The 13,777-nt window shown below is 41.2% G+C and overlaps 2 protein-coding genes across 2 annotated transcripts; both read left to right on the plus strand.

Annotated features, from left to right (window-relative positions):
* Positions 1-261: 261 nt before the first annotated feature.
* Positions 262-6,356, plus strand: LOC145998291 (uncharacterized). The gene is made up of 2 exons (XM_083134694.1): positions 262-1,951; positions 4,117-6,356. Exons 1-2 carry the CDS (start codon positions 262-264, stop codon positions 6,354-6,356), a joined length of 3,930 nt encoding a protein of 1,309 aa, XP_082990820.1.
* A 5,922-nt stretch (positions 6,357-12,278) lies between these two features.
* Positions 12,279-13,211, plus strand: LOC145998292 (uncharacterized). The gene has a single exon (XM_083134695.1). The coding sequence runs from the start codon at positions 12,279-12,281 to the stop codon at positions 13,209-13,211; it is 933 nt and encodes a 310-aa protein (XP_082990821.1).
* Positions 13,212-13,777: the final 566 nt, after the last annotated feature.

Consider the following 13,777-nt stretch of genomic DNA (forward strand, 5'->3'; position numbering starts at 1 on the left):
AACAGCGGCCGAAACAAGAAAAGTGTCTTCTTGTTGGATGACGGGCGCGAACATGGTCCTCCTTGTGCCGGATGTTGCCTGTGATCAGCATTCGTTGTGTTGAACTTTTGTGTTAGCGTGCATTCGTGAACTGTGAATAAATACATTGACATACTGTTTGCTACGTGTAACCAATTTCAGTGCACCTTTTGTAGTGCCAGGAAGTGTTTCGTGTGTGCATTGTAGTTTGGACAACAACAATCCGTGCGCAACTCAATAAACATGGAAGCCATATCGGCAGCAAAGACTGTGCTCAAGCGAGAAGTTACTCGCCTTGAGAATAAAGTGAACGCGGGTTTACTGGACAATGTGACGATCGCGTTATCGGTAAACAAAGCCAAACAATTAACTGACGATTGTAAACAGTTATTATTAGACCTGGCTAGTGCGTGTGATGATGCAACTTTTGAGAGTTATGACTGTGAAATCGGTTGTATTCAAGACCGTTTGGATGCAACCATGTGCAGGCTTTGTTCGTTGCAGCAGCAACAGACTCAAGCTACGGTGACGTCATCGACAGAAGCACGAACAAGTGAAGTGCGTCTCCCGAAGCTCACGCTGCCTGTGTTCACGGGACAATTACAAGAGTGGCTTTCTTTCCGTGATTTGTTTATCGCGTCGGTGGACAAAAACAAACAGTTATCCAGTGCGCAAAAGCTACAGTATTTGAAAGCTTCGTTAAAGGGGCAACCTGCATTGCTTATCCAGTCCATGTCGGTGACTGATGATAACTATGCAGAGGCGTGGAACATTCTAAATTCGCGTTATCAAAACAAACGGGAAATTGTTATGGACACAATCAAGCGTTTAGTCGGGCAACCCAAAGTGCAACGTGAATCCGCAGCAGCCTTACGTAGCCTGTTAGACACAACTACCGAGTGTGTTCGCGTGTTGAAAATGATGGACATTCCCATAGAACATTGGGATCCTATCCTAGTATTTCATGTGACAGAAAAAATGGACAGTGATACTAGACAACAATGGGAACTTTCATTAAAGACAACCGAGTTGCCTACGTTTCAGGAGGTGAGTGACTTTCTTGATCAGCGTTCTCGTGCATTATCAGCTTCAAATCTCAGTGCTCAGAGATTGAAGCAGTCGACTCACAATAGCTCCCAGTTCAAGGGTGTGTATCATGCAGTGTCAGATGATACCTGTGAAAAATGTAAACTGCATCATGCGCTATACAAGTGCAAAGACTTCAAAAGCCTTTCGGTAATGGACAGAATGAAATTTGTTAGAGAAAAGGGTTTGTGTTATAATTGCATTCAAAGTCATCATAGGGCATCGGTATGTGACTCAGGGGCGTGCCGCGTTTGCAATAAAAAGCATCATACATTGTTACACTATTATAAGCAGAATGACTTAAGTGAAACAACAACTTCCCCCCAAGAAGTTTCTTCTCATGTAGCTGGAGAAGGAGACAAGGGACTAAAGCCAGTGTTGCTATCCACTGCAGTTGTGTATGTGCTGGGAAGAGATGGTGTTTATCAACCAGTTCGTGCGCTCCTGGACTGTGCCTCAGAGACTTCCTTTGTGACCTCACGCTGTGTGCAAACGTTAGGCTTACGTCAGCATAAGGCAGACGTCACTGTGAATGGGATTACAGCAACGGGTGTAGGTGTAGGCAGTGCAGTAGTGAATCTACAATTCCAACCCAGTAGCAGAAGGAAAACATTCACCACAAGGGCAATCGTACTACCTAAAATAACAGGAAACATTCCCAGGGAACCTTTACCAGACTTCAGGAAGTGGACACATATTCAAGGACTGAAGTTGGCAGATCCAAGGTTTTATGTGATGGAACCGGTGGACATTTTACTTGGAGCAGATTTGTTTCCTTTCCTTATGCAAAGTGGCAAACGTGTTGGGCCAAAGGGAACACCTACTGCACTACGTAGGGGAGACCGGGGTAATTGGAACATGGGGTTATTGGAACATGTTAATGTAGAATAATTTAAAACGAAAAGACTGGTGTAATAACATTTCATATCTATGTACCTACACTAAACCTACATGCAGAAAATTTGTTATTGGAATAACTACACAAAAGTAAGTTTTATTTGACATTTATTATACACCTGCAAAAATGATGTGACGCATGCTTGGTGTTTCTCTGCTTCTGCATATACTGGATGTGAATGAAAGAACCCTTTCAAAATTGTCTTCACCCCTATAATAAAACATAAGGGCACACATCATTTCATGTGAGTTTGGTTGTCTATGGGCAATTTGCCTGGTTTTTATAAGCAAAGTTCTTATTACCCCAAAAATTTCTGCAAATGGGTTATTAGAACATTGCATAATTTGCTTGATTTCGCTTGGGTATACTAGATTGTACATGTAACTATTAGAAGTTTTTTCTTTACTACATTGTAGAATGGCCTGTAACCTTTCAAATAAATCATAGAACACTGATTTTCATTCACACATATTTGCTTCACAGCTGGGAAATTGAACTTTATGAAAAAAAGACGTTAACTTGGGATTTTATTTAAACAAGCATTGATAACTCCAGAAGAAGTAGAGCTATTGTGTTCAAATTTGCAGGGTAAATGGGACATTTATATATGATGTTCGTATTACCCCAACAGCAATCTAAAGCTATTCAGTTGAAATTTCTAACTTATGTTCCATTAACCCCAAATGGGGTAATTGGAACAATTTTATGGTGTCATGACAATTTTTTTTTTTTGGACAAGTATTTGCAAGGCAGGTATGGTCATTATTTTTTTCAAAAAATATGCAAAAGATGTCCTTTTAATTGGTAGAAATTTTTAAAAAATCCATCAGTAACTTTCTGAGTAATTTACAGTGGAACTTCTACAGGCTGTTTCCTGTTCTAATTACCCCGGTCTCCCCTACTGTTCTTGGTTGGATTCTTTGTGGCAATGTGGACTTTCCCAAGGTAAGGGCAGTAGCATCATTTCATGCATCTTGTAGTCTTGATAGTGCACTTCGCCAGTTCTGGGAGGTAGAGGAGATACAATGTGAAGAGCACTTTTCGGTGACTCATGTTCGAGAAAACAATAAGTTCAGTGTGAGCCTTCCATTCAAGGAAGACAGTCCTCCCTTAGGATACTCTCGTGAAACAGCGATGGCGAGATTACAGCAAATGGAACGGAAGTTTGCAAGGTCTCCTGTTTTTCATCAGAAGTACTCAGAATTCATGCATGAATATTTAGACTTGGGACATATGGAGCCTGTTCCTGCAAGTGAAGTGAAAAAGAAGCCATGTGATAGTTTCTATTTACCGCATCATGCTGTAATCAATCCAAATTCCACCAGTACACCTCTTCGTGTAGTTTTTGATGCCAGTTCAGTGACTTCAACAGGGATTAGTCTCAACGATAAGCTTCAAGTTGGGCCAAAATTGCAAGGTGATATCTCTCCATTGCTACTCAGGTTCAGGAAACATCAAATTCCTTTGTGTGCAGACATTTCCAAAATGTATAGACAAATATTGATTCATCCATCAGATACAGACTTTCAGCGAATAGTGTGGCGCGACAATCCTAAAGAATTGATAAGGGACTATAGGCTACTCACGGTGACGTATGGGACTTCCAGTGCACCTTATCTTGCAACTAAGTGTCTTCAGCAATTGGCTATTGATGAAATGAATAAAAAGGTAAAGTGTTCCCCTGTGCATAGCACCACGCCATGAAGGCGTATAGGGGGTGTGGGCGAATGCATTTCCATTAGCAGCCCCAGTGTTATTAAATGATTTTTATGTTGACGATTTGGTATCTGGTGCCAGCAATGTGGAAGAAGCTATCGAATTGCAGTCACAATTGATACAGTTGCTAGTAAAGGGTGGTTTTGAGTTACGTAAATGGTCCTCTAGTGAGCCACAAGTGTTGGAAGCAGTACCTGTAGAGTTAAGAGAAACTAATGTGCTTTTAGATATACATTGCAGTGAACTTGTGAAAACGTTAGGTCTAAGGTGGCATCCTGGTGCTGACCACTTCACTTTTCTTGTGACTTTACCACCAAAACGTCACACATTGACGAAAAGACTATTGTTATCTGACATTGCAAAGTTGTTTGATCCTCTTGGTTTCTTATCCCCAACAGTCATACAAGCAAAAATACTTATTCACGAATTGTGGAAAGAAAAGTTGGGCTGGGATGAGGCATTATCCGTGGAAACATGCGAACTGTGGCTACATTTTTGTAGTGAACTTCCTGTACTGCAACAATTACAAATCAAACGTGCTATTGTATCTGCAAATGCTATTGCTTGTCAATTAGTGGGTTTCTTTGATGCATCACAACAAGCATACTGTGCGGTAGTGTACCTTCGCTCAGTTTATGTCGATGGTCATGTTGAAGTGAGGTTGGTAGGAGCAAAGACTAAGGTGGCTCCAATCAAGCAAATGTCTCTACCAAGGCTAGAACTATCAGCGGAAGTTTTATTGACAAGATTGCTCGTAGTAATCTCCAATGCACTATCCTACAAATTGGAAGATGCATGTGTGTGGACTGATTCTACCATTGTGCTTGCTTGGTTATCCTCAACACCAAGCAGGTGGAAAACATTTGTAGCAAATCGAGTGGCAGAAGTGCAGGAGAGTCTTCGTCGTGAACAATGGTCACACATCATGGGAAAATCAAATCCTGCAGATCTTGCTACAAGAGGTATCAGTGCTTCAGCCTTAGCTCAGTGTGAGTTATGGTGGGCGGGACCAGAGTTCTTACGAGCAACTTCATTGGCAACGTTTGATCATCATGAGACAAGCAACGAAATTTTGGAAGAAGTTACAAAAGAAGAGAAGAAGATTGCCATTACAGTTATGTACATTACAGTAGAAAAGGATCTGATCAGTAGATATTCAAGCTTATCTAAAATGCAGAGAATAATGGCATGGATCCAACGATTTGTATTCAATACTCGTCAGTCAGTGAATCCGAGAAGGCAAGGAGCATTGACAACTAAAGAGCTTGTGACAGCAACGACCTCTCTTGTAAAACAAGCTCAGAAAATTGAATTCAAAGCAGAATTACATTGTTTACAAGCTAAAATTCCTCTGCCAACAAAAAGCATGTTATTGTGTTTGGCTCCTTTTGTTGATGAGGCAGGTGTCATTCGTGTTGGAGGGAGGCTACACAAAGCAAGAATAACAGTGGACCATAAACATCCAATGTTGCTACCTGCAAAGCACAAATTGACTCACTTATTAATTAAAAATGAACATTTACTTAATCTTCATGCTGGTCCTCAGTTAGTGTTGTCCTCATTGCAACGAACATTCTGGATACTGAGAGGGCGAGATACAGTGCGTAACATTGTGAAGAAATGTGTAACTTGTCATCGCTTTTGTACACAAGCTGGGGAACAATTAATGGGTAGCTTACCAGAATCTAGGATCAATCCTTCTCGTCCATTTATAAACTGTGGTGTGGATTATGCAGGGCCCATACTGTTGAAGGAAATGGTTGGACGCTCTCGTAAGCATTATAAGGGTTATATTGCCTTATTTGTTTGTTTCGCAACGAAAGCAGTTCATTTAGAAATAGTGAGCAGTGGTACTACAGAGACGTTTTTGGCTGCACTTCGGAGATTTGTATCTCGTCGTGGAAAACCCAGTAATATTTACAGTGATTGTGGAACAACGTTTGTTGGCGCTAATAGAGAGTTAAAGGAATTCATGAGATTGGCAAAACAACCAAAGCACAATGAAACTATTTCAAGTGCTCTAAGCAGCTTAGGCATCCAGTGGCATTTTAATGTTCCTCGTAATCCTCATGCAGGAGGGTTGTGGGAGAGTGGTGTCAAATCAGTTAAATACCACCTCAAAAGAGTTGTGGGGAATGCCCTACTTACCTTTGAGGAATTGTATACAGTATTAACACAAATAGAAACATGTTTGAATTCCAGACCGTTAACTGTTCTATCCAGTGATCCCAACGACATGCAGGCACTTACTCCAGGCCATTTCTTAATAGGAGATGCATTGATAGCTACTCCAGATAGGGACTTTGCTACAATGAAAGTGAACAGACTGTCGAAGTGGCAGCTCGTGCAAGGGCTGACACAGCATTTCTGGCGCAGATGGTGTAGGGACTACCTTTCTCAGTTACAACAACGTCCTAAGTGGAGAAGGGAGCAACGGAATCTACAGGCCGATGACTTGGTTGTGGTCAGAGATGATTTACTTGCACCTCAACAGTGGAGACTTGGCAGAGTAATCAACGTTCATCCAGGTGAAGATGAATTGGTTAGAGCAGCAACAGTGAGAACCAGTGAAGGAACCTACAAGAGGCCAGCAGTGAAGCTGTCCCTTTTACCAGTGAGTGAAGTTGAACACCAATGAGAAAGAACTTAAACTTTCAAATTTATGCATAAAAGGCAATCATTAGTTTGTTCAATTTCTTTTTAGTTTTGTGTTGTCATTTTCAGTAGGAAATTTTGGGAAAATTGCATTCAATTTACATTTGTTCATCAAAACTGTGTTCTATATTGTGTATTTTGTAAAGTGTTGAAATTAATCATTTCAAGGTGGGCGGTATGTTCCGTACCTTATGCTTTTGGAGCCAAGATGGCCGCCACGTTATTCTCTGAACACTAGTGCTTACTGAAAGTGAGAGAGTGAAGAGTGTGTGAGGAGAGAAGCGACGCTGTACTAGAGTTGTATTGCAGGTTGGCTGCAAATAATGTATACTTTGCGACGAATACATCATGTCGATGTAATTGAGTGTTTCATTTATGTGTATTAGTCTACCTACAGCACCATACCTTCCTGGATATGCTACAAACAGCGGCCGAAACAAGAAAAGTGTCTTCTTGTTGGATGACGGGCGCGAACACAATGTTATCTCCATAAAAGGCTTGAAACTGATCGTAGTAGGATTGGTACATGTGCAATTTAGAGAGTTCAAGGACTGTGGCACCTATGGCAATCGGTTTGTTGAGCATCACTTGCTTCTTGTTCTTCTCGACGAATATCAGATTCTCGTCGAAAAGGGTGAAGTTTTTGAAGTGGGGGGACGCGACAATCTTCTCGAATTTCTTTTCGTCCGTGACCAACGTTGCGTCGATGTAATTGCGCACGTTCTCCATCGTCTTGCGTAGATGGCGTTGTTGAATAGTTTGTACAGATCCTTGTCTGCAGGGGATGTTGATTGCGCTCTGCGTTGTGTGTTCTCGGCTATGTACGGTTCCAGCCACTTACTCTGTACAAACTTCAATCCTCTATGTATTTTCTTCAGGTGCAACCCATGACTCACGTAAAATTGGAGGAGTCTGTAGTGGAGAACATAATTCCTCTTGTTCTCCACGCTTAGTATTAGTTTTGGCTCCGATCCTCCAGGTGGCTTCTCTTTGGTGGGGGCCAGGGCCAATCCGTGATGTTTCTCGTGAAGCGTTTCGGGATAATCGAGATCCACTTCCAAGAAAGAGCCCCATTCGTTATTTTCGGTCCAGTTGAGAAAATCCTCGGAGGAGAGTTCCTCTTCGTTCATCCATTCGTAGCCGCCGATGGGAAGACACTGCGACATGGAATGACCATACAAGTTGTTGACATCCCAGTAGACAATGTAGGTGTTGGGCTTCGATGCATCGTAACCAGGCGTATGAGGATTGTTTGCGAGAGCATGGCGTCGGGGACATTGGACAATACCACCGCGTATCGCACTCTACATATTAATCCTAGTCCTGGTATAATGCATGACGTTTAAAACTCAACGTTAGATAGACCTGAATTCTCTAATTTTATTGTTGTACGTAACAGCTGTGGATCGGCGCACTGCAGCGATTTTTCTATCTGCTCCATTAGCAACACTGCTTCTTTAGTTGTTTCGCATCGCACGGCAGAAATATCTGCGCTGGACTCTACACGACAATGTAGATATTTCAAATGTTCAGAAGTTTCAGTATTTGCGTGTATCGTTGAAAGGCGAGGCCTTACATCTAATTCAAAATTTGCCAATGACGGAAGCAAATTACGCTATTGCTTGGGAGCAACTCAATGAGCGATACGACAACAAAAGATTGATTGCAGGCTCACATGTAAATGATATTTTACATATCAATCCAGTTGTAAAGGAGAATTGTCAGGAACTTCGTGCATTTACAAACACTGCAGTTAGCTCTATTTCAGCGCTCAAAATGATAGTTGACGACACGTCGTTAACTGAAAAAATTTAGTTCAGCATCTTGTTTCAAATCTCGATCCTGCAACGAGAAGAGCATTTGAACTAGAAAGTAATGATACTGAATTTAGCACATTAGATCAGCTCTTTAGTTTTCTAGAGCACAGATGCCAGGCTCTTGAAAGGATTAATCCAGTTACGAGTGAAGGTAACAAGGTAGCAACAAAATAATCTACAAATATGCACAAACAGTACAGTGCTAAATGTCAACAATCTTCGAAGTCATATGTAACAACAGATTCTTCATTGTGCATGTTTTGTAAAGCAAACAAACATCGCTTATTTTAGTGTGAAGCCTTTAAGAAAGCTTCTATTTCACAAAAGTATAAATTTTTACGTGAAAATCGCGTATGTTTTAACTGTCTTAGCAGCAACAATCACGTTTCGGCACAGTGTAAATATGGAGTGTGCAAGCGATGTAAACAGAAGCATAGTACTTTACTTCATGTAGAAGAAGGTACATCCAATGTAAACCAGCAGCGTGAAATGTCATCTGGGGGTCACGTGAACACATCGATGGTAAAGAATACAAGCGATTCTTCACAGCATTCAGATCATACATCTCAGGTTTCTTATTGTTCAATTAAGCAGAAAAGCGCGTCACAGGTGTTACTTGCTACGGCAATTGTTCAAGTACAAGATATAGCGGGCAATTGGGTCAATTGTCGTGCTCTTTCGGACGCGGCGTGTCAGAATAATTTCATTGTTGAAGATGTTGTTCAAAGTAATCGTCTTAGAAAGGTAAAGCATCGAGTTCTCATTCAGGGAATCAACAATTCGTCAGCTGAATCGAGTCATTCAGTAGAGATCGGTCTGAGATCTAATAATACAAATTTTACGACAAGTATTTCGTGCTCAGTGTTGCCAACCATTACAGGACTAATGCCTTCAGAAAAGTTTGATGTATCTGAATGGAACATTCCAACAGATATTCGTTTAGCAGACCCAAGCTTTTGTTCGCCGGGCAAAATACAGATTCTGCTTGGTGCAGAGGTTTTCTTTACCGTCATGAAGCCTGAAAAGAGAACAAAACCAGGAAATTTCCCCATTCTTCAAGACACAGAGTTTGGATGGATTATTGCAGGGAAGATTCCAGCAACATCTTCTAGCAACAGTATTACTAGGTCATTTTTCACGAGAAAGGAAGATTCTCTCAGCTCGCAACTCCAACAGTTTTGGATCATAGAGGAGATCATACGAAACTGCAATCACCAGGAGAAATTGCTAGCGAGCAACATTTTCAGCGAAATGTAACACGAGATGAAAGTTGCAGTTATACGGTCAGGCTGCCATTATCTAAGGATCGTACAGTGTTAGGTGACTCCTCACACTCTGCATTAACTCGATTTCACCAATTAGAAACGAGGCTTCAACGTCAACCCCTATTAAAGGCTGATTATACAGAATTTATGCAAGAATATTGCCAGTTGGGACACATGGAGCCCATAGGAAATTTAAATGATGTACAAACAAATGACTGCACAAAATTTTTCATTCCGCATCATTGTGTTTTCAAGGATTCCAGTACAATGAAAATACGTGTTGTCTTTGATGGGAGTTCGCCATCAACAAGCGGTGAATCAATAAATAGCATACAAATGGTTGGACCTACCATACAGGAAGATTTGTTTTCCATTGTTCTGAGATTTCGAACTCACAAGGTGGCATTGGTTTCTGATGTAGCAAAAATGTATAGAATGATACACATACATCCAGATGCCAGGCTACTGCAATGCATTCTCTGGAGAAACTCTCCTCAGGAACTCATAACAGTATTTCAATTGAATACGGTCTCGTATGGGCTTGCATCAAGTGCATTTTTAGCAACCAGATGTCTGAAGCAGTTAGCCGAAGATGAAGCAGTTAACTTCCCACACGCATCTCAAGTGTTGCAGCGTGATTTCTATGTTGATGATTACGTTGGAGGAAGCAGTAGCGTGCAAGGTGCGTTACAACTTTATCAAGATCTATCAGAACTTCTGAAAAGAGGAGGATTCATCTTACGAAAGTGGTGCTCCAACAGCACTGAAGTACTCAACGCTATTCCTGAATCACTGGGAGAGACTCAAAATCTAATTCATTTTCATACCGAAGGTGTTAAAACTCTAGGAGTGTCATGGAATCCCTCTGCAGACACTTTCATGATTAACATTGGAGCCAATTCTGTTAACATGATGTCACACAAACCAACCAACCCTCAAGTAGCCAGTTTTATTGCCCAGATATTTGATCCAATTGGACTACTTTCACCAGTAACTGTAATGTATAAGTATTTTTTACAACAGTTGTGGCTTCACAACATAAACTGGGATGATCCACTTCCAGAAAGCCTGCAAGTTGAATGGGTTCATCTTCATTCTCAGCTACCAGTCATCAGTGAAATTCAAATACCACGTTTCATCCTAACACCTGGTTGTGTCAAGAATATACAAATCCATGGCTTTTCCGATGCATCGGAGAAAAATTATGGCAGTTGCTTGTATGTTCGTTCAGCAAACGAAGAAGGTTACACCAAAGTGCACTTACTGTGCTCAAAATCACGGGTCGCCCCGATCAAGAAAACCACTCTTCCTAGATTGGAACTGTGCACTTCAGTCTTATTGGCCAAATTACTCAACAAGACTCTCCCAATTTTGAGACTTAATATTGACAATGTTTATTTGTGGACAGATTCACAAATAGTTCTGGCATGGCTCAGATCGCCAGCAAGCAGATGGAAGCCTTTTGTATCCAACAGAGTAGCGCAAATTCAAAAATTTACTCAAACTTATAAATGCAGACATGTTTCGTCCAAGGATAATCCAGCGGATTTAATCTCCCGTGGAGTTAAACCTCAAGATCTTCATCATCATTCGCTATGGTTTCATGGTCCTGCGTGGTTGCAAGAAAATGAAACGTGCTGGCCATCATCATCATCTGACACAAGTCTTAACAACAAAGATGTTCCTGAACAACGAAAGCTTCCTGTAGCCACTCTGGTGTCTCATCTGCAATCAGAGGCAATAATAACAGATTTTTCTACATTTTTCAAAGTGTTAAGGATTGTAGCGCTCTGTCAAAGATTCATTCGCAATTGTAAAAATGCAAGTAACAAACAATGCGATCCACTTACTTCAATTGACATTGAAGATGCCACTCAAACGTTCGTCGTTATGACACAAATTTCGTTCTTTCATCGAGAGATTTATGATCTCACTGCCAAAGGGCAAGTATCCAACAAAAGTATCCTCAAGGACTTACATCCCTTTCTGGATAATCAGGGAATTCTTCGTGTCGGAGGTAGGCTAGAAAATAGCAACTTGGAATTCACCAGCAAGCATCAAATCATTTTGCATCCAAAAAGTCACTTCGCTCGTCTACTAATTGCATCAGAGCATGAACGATTAATGCACGCAGCACCCCAATTTGATATGATCCATATTTTTATGTGACGTCACCAGTAGAAGATATGTCATAGGTACGCCGATAGCCATGCATTGATGATATGCTATATGCACAATACTGCAACCATTCTAATTCAAATATTAAATTTAGCCTAAGGATTAATTTGGAAATAAAAGGCTAAAGAGCAAATATTGGCTCAGTTATCATTGCATATCTCTTGGTGTGGTAGTTCGGGGCGCAAGCTAGGTCTATGTGATCATAGGCTTGCCGATAGCCACGCATTGAGTTTATGCCTTTTAATTGAGTCAATTCATCGACAAAGCGAAATCATCGCCTTCGTCTCAAGTATTTGCATTATAATTGCAATAAATAAAGAATAAAACCTTTCAGTTTATACATACTGCAGTAATGTGGTTTTATTTCTCTGTGCTGTGAATATTGTCTTTGCCTAACGCTATCCCTGTACCTGATCGGAGTCTGTGTACTTCACCGAGTCTCATCGTTCACCGCTGAGTATTATTAAGTTAATATTAAAAGTAAAAAAAATACGACGCGTAAATAATTACAAAGAACGTGTCAAATTGTTAATCTCATCCATTCGAGAAAGGTACTGGATACCTAGAATACGACAAGTTATTAAGCAAATCATTCATCAGTGTTTAACTTGTTATCGTTTGAAGGCATCCGCAGCACATCAGCTAATGGGACAGCTCCCATCCATCAGAGTTACACCTAGCAAGGCATTTAATCATGTGGGCATAGACAATGCCGGACCATACGTCATCAAAGTAGGGTCAATCAGGAGTAAAATCACAAAGAAATGCTACATCGCTCTTTTTACGTGCCTAACCACGAGAGCAATACATCTTGAGCTAGTAACAGACCTTACTTCTGAAGCTTTCATAACAGCATTGGGACGCTTTACAGCAAGGCGAGGCAAGTGTTCCACCATTATCACCGATAATGCCACAACATTTCAAGGAGCGAAGAATGAACTTCAGAAACTTCAATTGCTATTTCAATCGCAAGGATTCAGTGAAGACATTCAAAGGTATGCAGCACAAGAAAACTTTCAGTGGAAAAATTCACCTCCACGTAGCCCATCATTCGGTGGTGTCTGGGAAAGCGCCATAAAATCCATGAAGTACCATCTTCGTACAGTCACCAAGAATGCTGTACTGACATACGAAGAGCTGTCAACTCTTTTGTGCCAAATCGAAGCTTGCTTAAACTCTCGACCTCTTACACCCTTACCTGACTCTCATAAAAAATGTAATTACCTCACTACAGGGCACTTTCTTATTGGTGGCCCACGAACTTCCTTTCCTCAACCAGACATAACTGAACTCAAGGAAAATAGACTTTCTAGGTGGCAACGAGTTCAACAGTTTCAACAAAGGATTTGGAGAAACTGGTCCCGAGATTATCTTCATGGTATGCAGCAGCGTCAGAAGTGGACAACCACGCAGCCCAACCTTCAACCAGGACTACTTGTGCTTCTGAAAGAAGACGACCTACCCCCATTATACTGGAAAATGGGCATTATAGAAGAAGTGTTTCCAGGGAAAGACAATTTAGTTCGTGTAGCCGTGGTTCGCACCAAGGATGGAGTCTACCGAACTGGCTCTCAGTAAGATTGTACCTCTTCCAGATGGGAAGATCAATTGCACTTTAATGATTTAGTTTGGATGCTGCGCATTCCAAGGGGGGGAAGAATGTGAAGATTGTGTATAGTATTGCTTTCCGCTCGTCATTTGTTTTTATTTTACTCCCGCTGGGAGCTTCTTGCAAGAACGCGGAATTCTGGGAGCGTGATATACTAACACAGCGGCATGGTGCATGTCGGCTCGCGGCAGCGGGAAGAACATTTTTCAGCTAGCCTATCGGATGTGGGCTTTTGTGTATCTTACTCAGTGTGCAAACGTATTTAATTACTGTATAATGCCAAATGAAATAAAGGACATGTATGATATGCAAATTTGTTGCTGTATCCGTTGTTCCAGCCCTATGGTAAGGTATTCAATATGGCGTCATCCTCAGAGATGCTAGTTTTCTTTCATGGTGCAACCTGGAAGGAATCTACAGACAGGGCTGTAAGGGGGATGATTGAATAGTTCCCATCGAAATATTTCAATTGTCTCAACAGTACGAGCAGCTGTGTGTGGGCGGGCGTTGTCATGGATCAGAAAAAAATCCAGAG

The sequence above is a fragment of the Lepisma saccharinum genome, chromosome 14, assembly GCF_977018435.1.
Source record: "Lepisma saccharinum chromosome 14, izLepSacc3.1, whole genome shotgun sequence".
NCBI classification, from domain to species: Eukaryota; Metazoa; Arthropoda; class Insecta; order Zygentoma; family Lepismatidae; genus Lepisma; species Lepisma saccharinum.

What these genes read in the sequence shown, in the direction of transcription:
- LOC145998291 (XM_083134694.1), top strand. Translation starts at nt 262, where the DNA reads ATGGAAGCCATATCGGCAGCAAAGACTGTGCTCAAGCGAGAAGTTACT. An exon ending in ACTACGTAGGGGAGACCGGG is followed by an intron (nt 1,952 to 4,116) that starts GTAATTGGAACA and finishes TATCCCCAACAG; the next exon opens with TCATACAAGCAAAAATACTT.
- LOC145998292 (XM_083134695.1), top strand. Translation starts at nt 12,279, where the DNA reads ATGGGACAGCTCCCATCCATCAGAGTTACACCTAGCAAGGCATTTAAT.